Below are 14,646 nucleotides of genomic sequence, written 5' to 3' on the forward strand. Positions count from 1 at the left end.
AAGTAATGACACATCAAACTGTTTGATCACTTGTCACAAGAACAATAACTTACCTTCATTCATTGATTATCAATACATCAAACACAAGTTTACAGTCACAAACATTCTGAACTTTACTCAGTCTACTACAACTTCATGATCATGATAAAAAAACTAACCACAATATGCAGCAAGTAACCTGTTGTCAAGTTTCAGAAGCTGAAGTATACAATAATCAGGGACACCATGGTCTATTAGCAAAAACTGCAACAGTACTAAAGTAGTTCAGCATCCAATGGATATTCATGAATACAGAGTCATAAGAAATCAAATATCTCTATCAGCTCTAGCAATTGATCATCAGCTTACACAAGAAACTGTAATAATAGTAGACCCTCTAATAATAGTAGTCTTGTGCCTGTAGGGCATCTGACACTTTTTTTGGCATTTGGAAGACAGAATTAACATGACTTCCATTTGGCGTTTCTTCACATCAAAATTAAGGCCAATGCCTGTAGAGAATTAATGAAGTTCTTTTCTTCTTTTTGTTGCACTATGTAAATGCTGAATTGATTTGGCTAGTAACAACGATTACTCTGAGCTTGCATTAGTAATAAACATATACTGCTAGATGATCAAGTTGACAGATTGTTTAAACCCTAGAAGAGATAAACAGGACTAAAAAGGTCTCCATTACCTCATATTCTTTAACCTTGGAAACCTTGGATAGTTCCTAGAGCCAAAGATCTCATTCATTGATATATCCTTCTTTGCGCCCCTCAAAACCTGGGCGCATTAGCTTTTTCTCCCTCTTCTCGATCCGCCTCATCTTTTTCTGCTTGATTCTCTCTTTTATATTCTCTGCCCTCGTCTTCTGCTTCTCTGCTCTAATATTTTCAGTGTTCTTGATCCTCTCTTCCCACTTCTCAGCATGTTTCTGCTGCCTCTTCTTCTCCTTCTTCATGCTCTCCTTCAACAGTTTTGGGTCATCGTGTACCTTCATGCCTGCAGCTCTGCTTACAGCAGCTTTCCAAGAATGCTTCTTGGAGACCATCAGCCCCTTCTCTGGATCCTTCTTTGAATCCTGCAGCTTCTTCGCCCTCTCCAACTCCTGCAGCTTAGAAAGCTTCCTCCTTTTGCTCCTATGCTCATCCTCACCACCAATCTTGACCTGCCCAAAGGAGATATCGGGAGCGACACCATCTCCTCTGTGTCTCTCTGCCTTCTCACTCTTCTTCTTCTTCCCCTTCTCCCTGGTCTCATTCTCGTCTCTCTTTCGTTTTCCCTGGGAAGTGGAAGCATCCTCTTCCTTGTTCTTCTTCTTATTTCGGTTCTTCTTCTTCTCCCTCTTATCAGGCCTGTTCTTGATTAAAAGAGGCCGAGTGTTCCTGCCGGACCTGAGCTCCTCGATCCGGCGGTGAAGCCGCTGCCGGAGCTCCTCGTACGTGACGGATCGGTTGTCGGAGATCACGGGAACGGGATTCTCGACCTCGGTCATGCTCTCGCTTCCGATCTCATCCTCATCCTCGTCCTCGTCCTCCTCGCCCTCGTCATCCTCCTCCTCGTCGCTAGTATCGGCAGCCGATTTCTCGGCCTCGATGCTCCTCTTGAGGAGATCGAGGGTAGTGGAGGACTGGGCAGGGTCGAGTCGTACGCGGCGGGCCTCCTTGAGGTTGTCGCGGGACTCGGCCTTAACGGCGGCCTTGGCAGCCTTGGATAGGCCCTGGAACCAGGGCTTGTCGTCATCCACGGGGAGGTAGAAACGGGCAGGGATGAGCTCCACAAGGCGGTCGAAGAAGAGAGAATGACCGTGAATTAGGGTTTTCAGATCGACGCCGCCGTCAATGGAGGATCCGACGGCGACCACTGACGCCGACGACATCTCTTGGCGGCCGACCTTTCTCTTCATCGTCAAGCTCCGTAGACGCCACCGAAGGGGGAGACAGCGAGAGAGAGAGAGAGAGAGGAAGGCGGCGGCGGTGGGAGGAGAGAAAGGAACTCAAGTATGTTAGGGGTGGGGTTTCGTAACGAGGGCAAACACGGAAAAGATCGGGTCTGATCGGATCCTTCAATACCGGGTCGGAATCGGATTGAACAATCCGATTCGACATCAATTTGGTTTGTGCGTGACTCGAGTCCGACCACGGACTCCAACGAATAGAACCGGATCTGACCTATCCACAATCCATTAAGCCTAAAGTCCCACCCGTTAGGTTGATTGCTCATTACGACTGCAGACAATTGCGGATGCTCATATAAGACACTTTATAGCTATTGTATACATATGCAAAGAGATCTACGGGTTCACACCCGGTTCTACGTGTCGGATCCGGTACGGGATCCGATAACAAAGGCATCACGGAGTCTGCTCCGCTGTCACCGTACCACAGCGTGCAGAAGACGCGCCGATACGGCTCTCAAATCGACGTCCGTTTGCTGTTTATACCGGCGAAGGCGATAACGGTGACTGACGGTGACGGCCTCGTGATAGTGACTTCCAGCTGTTTTGTGATTGATTAATTTGAATCTGTCCGAATCAAGACTTTTAACTTTTTATTTATTATAAATACATTTTATTTGTTCGTATTAAGATTGAATTATCGGTTCAATCAATGAGTCCGGATTTGCTGATATCAATGTTCGATTCTGTTTGGAGATTCCGTTTGAGTTGACGGTGTCGATCGGACCATATATGGAGTGAATAACTAAGAAAAGATATCCGCTCTCGCTCTCTCGTTCGACGGGCGACGCGAGGAGAAGAGCCGGGGAGGCGACCTCTTGGGTCCGTCACTGCGTTCGGTACTTCTTCTTTTCTTTCAATTTCGGGCATTTTTTACTGATCTGTTCTTGTCTTAGTGGTTCTTGGTTTCCGATCTGGTTTTGGATGAGACACCAATGGCCACATTGTTTGGGAGATGAGATGCTCTGTCGCTTTTTAGATTTGTTTTTCTTCGGGGTGTCTTGAATCTTCAGGCCTGCTTCGTCTAAAAATCACTTCTTTTTGTACTATATGTTTGTTGCATACTTTCCTTTTATTTTTTTGGGGGAAAAATGCTCGTTGTGCTTGTTTATTTCTTGAGTATGTTTGGTTTGTGAAAGTGATTACCTAAATATGCCGAGTATCTTGTCTTGTTTTCTTTGTACCAATCATTTTGTGTTACAAAGAGAACTGAGGATTTAGTTTCTCTTGCATTGTCCATATCAAGATTTAGTTAATATAGAATGCTATCTATTTGTATTATTATCAGAGACATAATATATTTGGACATGCTGAATCTAGATCGATAACAGCAATGGTATGTATGTGCGAGCGTGTACTGTGTGCATATGTATGTGTGTCTCTGTACTAAAATTTAGTTGATTTAGTTTGTATATAGACAGAGACATGATAGATTTGGACAATCTGAGCCTAGATCAGTAACAAGGAATTTTGTTTACTGAAGAAACCTGTAAGAACTTCCCAGTTAAATGTTAGATGTAGTAAATTTATAATCTAGCTTTGAGTCAAATTATAAGTTACAAGTGTAGATATTAGCTTTAGAGCTTAATATGGTTTGATGTAAGATGGTGTTTTTTCTCGCCTCTTTTTCCAGATCATCTTTTATGAGAGTGAATATTATGAGTTTAATAATTGCATTAGCATTTCACCTGCCACTTGCTGACTCATTAAAGCAAGTTACTTGTCCAGTACTTTGTTTCACAAGTAAATTATTGTTCTCAAATTTGATTTCTTTGCCACATCAAGGTGTTCTATATAATCCCTGAGATGTATCATCTATCTTGTTAGACTGATGGTTTTGACCAAACAATTGGATGATGTGCAGTTTCTCAAATTTGATTGCTTGGCGACATCATGGTGTTCTATGGAGTCTTGAGTTATATCATCTATCTTGTTATACCAGTTGTTTTGACCAAACAATTGGAGGATGTGTGGTTTCTCAAGTTTGATTTCTTAGCCACATGTAGGTGTTATATGGAGTCCTGAATTGTATCATCTATCTTGTTAGACTGAAGGTTTGACCAAACAACTGGAGGATGTGCTACATTCCAGGGAGTCTTTGGTCATTTCCTGCCTTGTTCCTCTCCTAGCTCTTGAGATTCAAGATCCTTTTCCCTCAAACAGAAAAAGTGTTACATGCAAGTGCTGTGGTTGCAATGAGTTGTGTTAGGATTGAGTAATGGAAAATATCTGAATTTTTTTTTTACTCTTTCCATAATTTGCTTTTTGTTTTTCCCATCCTTAACTTCTTTTTCTCTCTTTTATGTTATCAATATTTACATTTTCAATGTTCATTTACTTGGATTTTCCGAAATATCTTTTCTGATTTTACGAAGGACCCATAACATTCATTTATTTAGATCTGCCAAAATATCTTTTCTAATTTTCCTCATTGAATGCGCATTCCTGGTCATATCATAAGGCATCTTCTTCTTAATGGGAAGGGCTTCCCAATCTTATTTTGAATCTTCTTAATGGCATTTCACGAGGGTGAGGTTTGCATTAGGATAACGTTAAACGTGATTCTGAGTTTCTTTTCTTTAATTTTCTTTTATTTATTTAAAATATTATTGGTTTATGTTCTAACAATCTAAAGTAAATCTGTATACCAGATTTTAATTAAGAATCTCACAAGGAACTAACTCTCAATTAAAATTTAATTGCAAAGATTATCATTATATTTGATTGATTAGCTAATTGATGTATTATCATTAAAAAATTGGATTAGTTTATAACGAAATTGTGCATTGTTTTATAGATTTTGTTATTAATTTGCATTGCAATTTACAGATATTCATTTGTTAATATTCTGCTAATTGTTAGATTTTGTAATAGTTATTAGGTTTGTATGAAACACACTTTGATAATTGTTTATACATTTAGTTAAACAAATTAAAAAAAATTCATTCATAAACTGACAAGAGAAACCCAAAAATTTATTTTACATTTTTAGTAATGATCATGAATTTTACTATTTTTTGGTAATTCTGGTTTAGAAATTATTCCAAAAGTCAAATACAAGATATCTTGTTCTATTTAACTTTACTATACTAACTTGGATATTTAGTTAATTTTTAAATGATATTTTGAAGACCTCCAAATTATAAATTTTGGGAAATTTCCTTTTCTTATGAAAATTTAAACTCCGAAATTATTGTAAAAATAGAATTTTAAGTCTTGAAAATTTGAAATTCAAAGCTGTTTGTTGAAATAAAAGGAAACAGATATATATTTCGGATCTAAGTTCATATTATGTGAATTTAAAAATATCCAAATTTCTAAATTATAAAGGGGAACCTTGGATTTTTTGAATTAAAAAACATTATTTCCTGTTTTGTCTTTAATACTTTCTGTTATAAAATTATTTAAGAAAACAGTGTTATAAACACTCGTGTTATTTATCCGATTTACAAACCTATAATATAATTTTAAATCAATTCTGGTTTCTGTTTAATTAGTTACTTGAATATTTATTTGTTATTTCCTGTCTTAAGTCAAATACTTGATCCTTTATATTGGTATATGCTGGTTGCTGTTCTAAAACATACATCTGATTCCAGGTATCATACCTGAATCCTGTTTCCTGTTCTTACTTAAAAGGTCTGGTTTATAAAAGACAAATTTAGAGTTTCATCCACATCATTTTAGATTTTATGGTTGGGTCCAAATATATATTAAAGAAAAAAATCTAAAATATTCATTGACTCCTTCTATCATTTCTTTTTTCATTTTTTCTTTCCTTTCCTTCTTCCTTTTTCTTATTGATGTACTTTTTCAACATGCAATATATGTTTGAGCATTTGGATCACGAAGGACCCCAATGATACAGATCTTTCCTGTCATCAGAAATTCTTTTCCTCTTTTCTCTTCATTCTATCATCCTTCGACTCACGAAAAGGTTTTCCTGATCCTATCTTCTCAACACCATCCTATATGAGGGCGAGATTTTTTGCACTACGACAACATCAAATATGATTCTGATTTTTTTAATCACTTTTTTATTTATTTAAAATATTATTGGTTCATGTTCTAACAAGTTCATTGTCTTATGTGACATTTTTCTTCATATATCTTCCATTTAACTTTTTGGCATATTATTTTCATGAATTTCTTCATTCTGCTTATTTTATCCGATGATAACTTCTTATATGCATGTTTACAGTGAAATATAAAGCATCATCCAAATGGTCTCGCAGGAGTTCACTGTCAACTTGAATAAGCCTCTCGTATTTCAGGTGCATGTCAGATTTTTTTCTTGGTTTCCATTTTATACCATCATATGTGAGACGTAGATTCTTCTTTGCTTGCCTGCTGTTAGTTCTGCTTAATACATATTAATTAAAGTGAGAATGAGCTAACTACAAAACTTAAGCATTGTTTGATTTGTTAATTTACTAGTCAGTTGAAGAAGAACAATATCCTAAGTAGATATATGGCGTTAACCAGTAAGCCAATAGCAGCTAATGTTTTTTTCGGTCTTATATTTGATATGGATCTTGAAACTTTTTAATTTCGCCCCATATTTCTCTTCCCTAGGTTGCAAAGCTTCACGCCAATGTTTTCTGCTTAAACTCATTCATAAAGTATATGTTGTTACTTTGCATTTACTGTTACATAATTTTGTAACTTTGTATTTGCTGGTGTCAACTGCTCATCAACTAAACTGTTCCAATTTATTTGAGGTGGGTCATCTTGGAGAAGCTTACCAAGAATGGGTTCACCAGCCTATAGTTAGCAAGGAAGGCCCACGATTTTTCGCAAATGACTTCTTGGAGGTAATGCATCGGTGGTACCTTAGCCAGCACAGATAATTTGTTTGATATATTTGTAATTGCATGCTTTTGTGTTTATCAGTTCTTAACGCGAACGGTATGGTGGGCGGTTCCAACAATATGGCTGCCAGTTGTTTGTTGGTGCCTGAGCATGTCTATCCAAAGGGGCAATACACTCCCTCGGTTAGCTCTGATGGCAGCCGCTGGAATATTTCTGTGGACCTTGATCGAATATACTTTGCATCGCTTCCTTTTTCACATCAAAACTAAGAGTTATTGGTAGGTGACCATTTCTTTGGTCTTTGTGTAAGAATTGCACCTTTTAGTCGAAGTAAAGTGAAATCCAGTTGCATGTTAAACTTATCTATGGCGACAATGTTACAGGGGAAACACTGCTCATTACCTTCTTCATGGTTGCCATCACAAACATCCCATGGATGGACTACGGCTAGTCTTTCCCCCTGCTGCCGCAGCTATCTTATGTGTACCAGTAAGGCTACTAAGAATCTCAAAATATCTGCTTTTATTATTTCCGTATTCATGGACATGGCATGTGTATGCTTTTCAATCTGAAGCAGACATCTCTTGATGTGCACTCTAATGCTCTTAACCATTTAGGTTAGAATCTAGGATCTGATATTGTTACAATAATTTTTACTTTTTGAAATTACTAGCCAGGGTCTATCATGTATTGAGAGCTAATAGGTATCGTAATATGTTTCTAGTTCTGGAATCTGGTTAAACTAATTGCCACTCCATCATCTGCTCCTGCCTTGTTCGGAGGTGGCCTATTGGGTTATGTTATATATGACTGCACTCACTACTACCTGCACCATGGACAACCATCCAAAGAGCCAGCTAAGAATCTGAAGGTGAGAATGAGAATATCTAAAAGAGCAATTACTTGTTTTCATTGTTCTAACAAACACCTCCTTGTGCACATTCCAGCGATACCATCTGAACCATCACTTCAGAATTCAAAACAAGGGGTTTGGAATAACTTCTTCACTCTGGGACATTGTCTTTGGCACATTGCCCCCATCAAAATCCTCTTCTCAAAGCAATTGATTATTTCGCACCACCGAGGAAGGTCCAGTTCCAGAACCTCATGCTGCTTTAGACTTGTATATCATCATCACTGGGGTTCTTATCATCGATTATTTCTTCTAAAACTAGTTTACCTTCTGACCTTGCAGATTTTTATAATATTTGGCTGGGTGTGTCTCATTTGATCCTTCTCCAAACGTCCATATAAACGATGCTTCTTTTCGTTCTTACAATGGAGAGTATTTATGTGATCAAGACATCCACCTATTCTTGTCTTCAACACTATACTCTGTCTATTAGGCTTCAACACTACATTTTCTAGTCTAATTCATCAGGTGTACAATTGCCTCATTGTAGTTTGCAGGTTTCTATCAACCATCTCAGTCAGAGACAATTGCGACAAAGCTAGTAACAAAATTTCTTCCTTGATGCTACTCTTCGCTGAAATTTTGTTCTATAAATTTTCTGCTTATTGTTCATTCCTTTTCTACATAGATGATGTATCACGTTCACTCAATGAGGTAATTAATCCCTTAAATTTGATACAAGTGCGAGTGATGTCTTCTCTGATTTGAAAAGTTTATTTTGAGATCATTTGATCAAAATATCTAAGTCAAAACCATTTATAATCGATGTGCTTGTTATAGATTAACATAAATTTTCTTCATGAAATGGAGGTGTCAATGTTCTGCACAAACATTGAAAAATGCTCAATCAGTGTTGTGATTTGATTGCCTTTTTTCAACACTGGCAATCACTCTGTAGCATCAAACATTGTTCACTGAGCTGTGTTATTATCATAGGAGCCTCTTTCAAGCCAATGTTGTGTGTTCATAAAAGTTGATCTCAGTGTATCAAATGTCGGTACAAAGAGAGAGAAGAAATGCTATATGCATGCTGTACAAGTATCCATGCAAATTAATCTTTTTCCCTATGTAAATTATACGTAGATGTGTCATTAAATTTACTGCTTACGTGAGTTTTTAGTCAAATTACATGATCTCATTATTACCGGTAGTTTACGTGACAAAGACATGCATCTTTTCCAATATTAAATTCTCTTGATGATAATATTTTTAGTGCTAATCATTTAATTTGATAGTAATTAACACAATTTAATCCGATCGTTATCTATCTTTAACTACAAGCTTTATCTAATACACAATGCGTTTGTCCGCCCCATCGCTTTGGTGGGACCCGCAAACGCGGCACCCTCGCTTTTGGTCCCTGAGAGTCCAGTCAGCCAGGAAACGCTTCCCCGGTGATTCAGCCACCCATCGAGGATTAAAACCGCCGCGGTACCCGTGAGCGTTTTAGCCGACGTTTCCCCCCTTCTCGCGTCGGCTCCGTCTCTCTCTCTCTCACTCACTCTCTCTCTCTCTCTCACACACACACGCACGCACGCACGCAGAGTTCGGAGGCTCCGACGCCTCGATTTCCTGCCGCCTGGACATGGAATCGACGAATTACTAATGCTCCAGTCAGATCGTTGTCAAAGTCCAGTTCCCGAGCGTCGGATCCGCTGATCTAGGTAATTTTGCTTGCGAATCCCCAAATCTGGATTTTGTGAGGCCTGGTCGTGGAAGTGGCGATTGATCGAGAAAGCGAAAGCTTTGAGGTTGTCTGATGATAAAAAGCTCCCTTTTCGGGACATCTGAAGCCTTCTCGGAGTCATTGGGAACAGGGACGGGTGATCGAAGCGTCCGGAGATGCAGGCAGATCGGGTCCGAAGGACCTCTCACCTCTTCTCGGATGATTTGCTGGATACGGCTGCTACGATCCCCATATCCTCGTCCGCGACTTCTTTAGCTTCGTCGTCTTCTTCAGATTCCCTTCCCAGAGTTAACTATATCGAGCATCGCGTGTCGAAGATGGACACGCTTCCTGGTGTTGCCATAAAGTATGGCGTCGAGGTACTTAGCAGCCAGTGCTTAGTTCTTTATCTTTACACTCTAGAAAGTGTTAAGAAGATTGTCATTGTTTTGCTATATGTATAGTGGTATTTGTCAGATCGGAGATGTTTACATTTTCTACTTGCTGTAGACAGCAATTTAATTAAATGAGCCTAAACACTAGTGAGGTTGTGAAAAGAGAACTGATCGATGGCCGCCGATATCATGGAGTTTTGATCAAAATAATGTATATTCACTGCTAAGCGATAATTTATTTTCCAAAATAGTATTGTCACCATTACCAGTAATTTTTATCACTAAATGTTTGGATAGTTTGTATAGAGCAAAACATGTATTCCTTTCTATCGCAATTTGGTACTGATATGCAGAAAATTGTGTTTTTGATGTTTTAGGTAGCAGACATCAAGCGACTGAATGGCTTGACAACAGATATTCAGATGTTTGCTCGTAAAACATTGCAGATTCCTCTACCGGGGAGGCATCCTCCATCACCTTGTCTTTCAAATGGTTCATTTGCTAATGGGTAATTTCTTTTCTCTTGTCTATTTTTAAGATGTATTTATTTTCAGCTGATTTGTTGGCACAAGATGAATGCTGTTTGAAGCCTGTTACCATGGTTGACAATTTATGTACATAATCCATTTGTTGCATGGCATGCGTATGTTTTCCTTTCTACTTAGTTTATGAAGTTAGTTCTTGAATCATGATAACTGTTATGTAGAAGTCCTTGATTATTTATGTGGCCTGAATTGGGGAGTAATACTCCCTTCTGCTCTTCCATTTCGGTGAGTGAAGCTGTAAAGCAACTTGTTTTTGATGCACTGCATAATTGAATCTTTCCTTACATCAGTTTTTAACTGTTATCTATGATACATTTATATATTCTGACTAGAATTTCTAATTGATAATCAAATCCTTAGTGAAAAACCAAAAATCTCAACAGGTTAAGAGGCATGCAGTATTTGAAGGGTTTAACTTGGGTCTAGTTAAAAAAATTTAGGTTTGAATTTAAGTTGCATCAGGTTTAGTCATATCTTTCATGGTATCCTGAATTAGAAAACAGACACAACTCCACATCAATCTATCTCCCTTCCCTCAAACTTGAACTCAACCTCACTTCATATTCTTGAACTCCTTTTGTGCTATTTAACTTTTCCCACTTTTGTTGAATCTCTCCTTAGGCTAATAGCTTTTATGGCCTTGAATCCGCACATGGGTCATGGATTTTAAAGAGCTTAAGATTCAGGAAAATCTCTCCCGATTGTAATACTAAGCTTGGGAATTCATGTAGGCAATATATTTTAATGCTTGCAGTCTGCTTTGGGCTCATGGCACCTGCAGTTTCCAATCCACCATAAACAGTCCACTTCTCTGTTAGTAGTGCATGCTTTTCACAATATTGCTTGTTTGTGCAACTCTAATAAATTTTATGTTAAAGTAAATTAGAAATTGGTCAACCTGTTCAAATGTAACCTCACATTTGCCGCACTGAAAAAAGGAAAAAGAGAATAGCAAACATACATTGTGATCATATGCCCTGATTCACTTCCAGCTTTTGTTTCAATGTTCCTTATTTTCATGGGTGAATAGGTTATTTCTTGCTTGCTTTTTTTTTGGTGTAGCAACTACATCTTTCAATGTTCCAGTAGTTTCATACATGCATCTAAAGAGATGCTAATGAATCTAATTTCTCCTGTTTTTACCTTTCTCTGGGAAATATAACTCTTGCATCCTTCTGTGTCCCTTCTGTGTCTTTATTATTTTTCCACCTAATTTCTCCCAGATCACTTTTTCATTTGTCTGAAGTGTGTCTGTCTCTCTTCTCTGTCCATTTATTGTGTCTGTTCACTTTGTTTATTTGATATCTGTAAATATAGCATTTTCACATCTTTGTCTGTCTTTTAAGAATTCATCATCATTGATAACCTCCACTTCTGATAAAGTATACCTCTGATTGTATTTATATAGTGACCAAATTGTCACAAGTGATCTTCTCCTGGTGGATTGCAAATTGTTTTTCTTATGGACTCCCATGCAAAAAATGCTAACTTTTAAAATATATTAAAGATATTTATGGTTACTTGCAGGGGTAAAACTATGCATATTGACCCTCCTAGACCATATGTTTGCCGGAGCCTCATGCACTAGGTTGCCCTTAAATTCCACTTTCATTTTGTAAAGTTCAACTGCTCTTCTTTTTCTTAAAGAAATTGTTTTTGATGTCTAAACTTTTGCTGGAGTTGATTAAAAATTAGAGTTGTCCGCTGAACTATATCTCAAAAAAGTGCCTTAATTCACTTGGTGCCTCCACTTAATTTCTTATTAGCTTGGATAACTGATGGTGACTTATGAGACTGACATGGTAACTCATTAATAAGGTGCACCAGAGTGTCTACTAATATTTATGATCGTGGAGGTCTTTAATATGTTATTTATTTTTCAATGTAGTTATATATCGTGTGATATATCATGCTGTTGCATAATATGTCATATAATTGCATGGTCTTAGATCTTCTTTTATTATTTTAATTCCTTCATAGTATCACTGATGAAATCCTGGTGTATTTATTTTTCAATGTTATCGCATAGCATGTCATATAATTGCTTGGTCTTAGATCATCTTTTATTATTTTAATTCCTTCACAGTATCGCTGATGAAATCCTGTTTGATATAAGATATGTCTAATAGAAGTAATTGATCATTAGTTTTGCACCTTGCTCATACCATGAACATCTTGTTCGTCTTTGTTTTTAGCTTGATTTAGTGTCACAGTAAGGTTGCTACTCAACAACTTGGATGTTGAGTGTTTGAGCTTGCAATAATAAGGCCGTATGCATTACTAGTCTCATATCCATATTGGCAAAAGGCATCCACATTGGTTCATTGCTTCCTTACAAATTTTCCAATAAGCATCTATCAAATGCATGTATCATGAAGGACCTTATATATTTGTGTGTTTTTAAATTTTAATTTTATATTGTTTGTCTTGATATGCTAGAAGTTATTCCAGACAACATACTTCACCGCATCGGCCTAGTAATAATGTGTTGGATTTGTTCCATTCGCTCGAGCTGAAAACCCCTCCAAGTAAGGTTTCCTCAGCAATGAGCAGCTTACAAGCATACTATGGTCTCACACCACCTAAAAAGGGTGCAGATACTGCAGAGACAGAGATGGCAGTGTATAGAAAAGGTTGCTGCTTGGCTGATGCACTTAAAGAGCCACCGTTTTCTGACCCACTTCCAGGTCGGCATCGGAAATCTATATGTTTGGCTAATGGCTTTCCACCGGGAAATGGCGAGATCACAAAGGGAAAAAATATTTTAGAGACTGCAGAGAACAATGAGAGCGAGAAACCTATCCGGAGGCGTCAAAAGAATGATGCAAGCCCATCTTTAGGTGCTACAGAATTGTTGTTGGAGGATAATAGTAGTGATTTAATCTCTGTAAGGAAAGGAAAAGGCCTAGCAATGAGACCAAAACTGGGGAGCCGCACCGATATGGATATGGGTCATCCAAAAGCTAGTCCTCATGGAGACTCTGTCATGGCTGATGGGTTCGTTTCAGTTAGGAAATCATCGAGCACATCAAGCTTGCAGGACTCAGAGAACCACTCGTCCATCTGGCTAACTAGCACATGGACTTTGAATCCTGAACTTCTTGCTAGGCCACTATTCGATGGCTTGCCAAAGCCGATAATTGTACGGAAGAACAAAGCTGCTCTTGATTAATGTTTTGTTTCTTTAGTTTAGTTCAATCTTATCAGTATAACCATCATCTAACCTGGCAGCAGATCAAGTTCTATCTGCAGACCTTCAATAAAAGCAAGGCTTTTGTAGTAGGCATACAGGGTAAATGAAGCAAAGGAAGCTGCACTCGTCGAGGTTGCACTCTTAGGTTTGATGTCGGGGCTGGATATTTACTAGCTGCAATTCTTTGTGGTCATCCTTATCAACATTCATATATTGTTTGCTAGAGTATTGCCAGAGTATTGCCAGAGCTATTCTTTTGTATAAGCATGTACTTGAAGAGGGTATATCAGATGTTTTATGTTTTTCTTTCCTAACAATTGCTATGAAATAGACATTATTTCTAGACTGAGCCATGTTTTTTCTTGGAGGCATATGTTTTTGGCAGGAATGTGGAACATGATGATCCTGTTCTGTAGCTTTGTTCCTGATGTTTCTGGATGCTCTGAAGTGAAGTGATATTCTCTTCAGTTATCATCAAATCAGCCCCTGTTATCTTGGAATTTGGTTTAGAACATGCACAAAGATCTCTCTGGCTGTTTGACCTCAACAAATTCAAGCTATCTGTTGACTAATTTTTAGTCTGGAGTGCAATTAACAGTTTGACATAATGTGAGGAGAAGAAGAAACTTAAATGCAGATAGTGAGTCTGGAGAAGAAATTGGAGTTTTGACTTTGAAGCTGACCCATTGGTCCAAGTAAGTGTTGTAATGCATGAATACATTTATGTCAGACTTCAACACAATTACTTGTGTCCTGGAAAATTCTTCCTGATATTTCTATACAAATGATCTTTATATTTGGCTCTATTTTCCTCAAGTAAACAAGCAAATGAACTTTATATTTCATGCATGACCTCTGGACTTGAAACTCTAGTTTTGCTGAAATCCAATCAACATATACATTGATGTTTAGAAGAAAGTATGCATCATATATATCAATCAACATATGCATCTACCAAATCTAGTCTCATAAAATTATGCAATCTTCTTATTATATTTTGGAGAAGAACTTACTCCCCACACTGTTGGTGTCGTTGACCAGATAGTCTTGAACTTCACTTTTCACTTTGCAGCTCAAATCTTGAGAGAGAGAGAGAGAGAGAGAGAGAGAGAGAGAGAGAGAGAGGAAGCTGATGATGATGAAGAATCAAACAATGTTCGATTGATGAGCTTGTGGCTGCAGC

At 37.9% G+C, this 14,646-nt stretch overlaps 3 protein-coding genes across 7 annotated transcripts; 2 read left to right on the forward strand and 1 right to left on the reverse strand.

Annotated features, from left to right (window-relative positions):
* Nucleotides 1–206: 206 nt before the first annotated feature.
* LOC103971668 (ribosomal RNA-processing protein 14-C-like) lies at nt 207–1,995 on the reverse strand. Its single transcript, XM_009385748.3, has one exon. It carries the CDS (start codon nt 1,886–1,888, stop codon nt 728–730), a length of 1,161 nt encoding a protein of 386 aa, XP_009384023.2. The 5' UTR covers nt 1,889–1,995; the 3' UTR covers nt 207–727.
* Nucleotides 1,996–2,639: 644 nt separating this feature from the next.
* LOC135652079 (dihydroceramide fatty acyl 2-hydroxylase FAH1-like) lies at nt 2,640–8,231 on the forward strand. Of its 2 annotated transcripts, none has more exons than XM_065172733.1 (8): nt 2,640–2,778; nt 6,141–6,213; nt 6,661–6,753; nt 6,833–7,029; nt 7,135–7,240; nt 7,476–7,622; nt 7,699–7,840; nt 7,947–8,231. In XM_065172733.1, exons 2-7 carry the CDS (start codon nt 6,163–6,165, stop codon nt 7,816–7,818), a joined length of 714 nt encoding a protein of 237 aa, XP_065028805.1. In that variant the 5' UTR covers nt 2,640–2,778; nt 6,141–6,162; the 3' UTR covers nt 7,819–7,840; nt 7,947–8,231. The 2 variants fall into 2 exon arrangements, with proteins under 2 accessions (XP_065028805.1, XP_065028806.1); XM_065172734.1 differs by having other exon boundaries at nt 2,704–2,761.
* Nucleotides 8,232–9,101: 870 nt separating this feature from the next.
* On the forward strand, nt 9,102–14,269 carry LOC135653229 (uncharacterized). 4 transcript variants are annotated; one of them, XM_065174967.1, is made up of 4 exons: nt 9,103–9,328; nt 9,482–9,710; nt 10,103–10,233; nt 12,710–14,269. In XM_065174967.1, exons 2-4 carry the CDS (start codon nt 9,507–9,509, stop codon nt 13,440–13,442), a joined length of 1,068 nt encoding a protein of 355 aa, XP_065031039.1. In that variant the 5' UTR covers nt 9,103–9,328; nt 9,482–9,506; the 3' UTR covers nt 13,443–14,269. The 4 variants fall into 4 exon arrangements, with proteins under 4 accessions (XP_065031040.1, XP_065031041.1, XP_065031039.1 ...); XM_065174968.1 differs by having other exon boundaries at nt 9,102–9,710; nt 12,713–14,269; XM_065174969.1 differs by having other exon boundaries at nt 9,102–9,710; nt 12,722–14,269.
* Nucleotides 14,270–14,646: the final 377 nt, after the last annotated feature.

Source organism: Musa acuminata, chromosome BXJ3-11 (assembly GCF_036884655.1).
Source record: "Musa acuminata AAA Group cultivar baxijiao chromosome BXJ3-11, Cavendish_Baxijiao_AAA, whole genome shotgun sequence".
In the NCBI taxonomy this organism is placed as follows: Eukaryota; Viridiplantae; Streptophyta; class Magnoliopsida; order Zingiberales; family Musaceae; genus Musa; species Musa acuminata.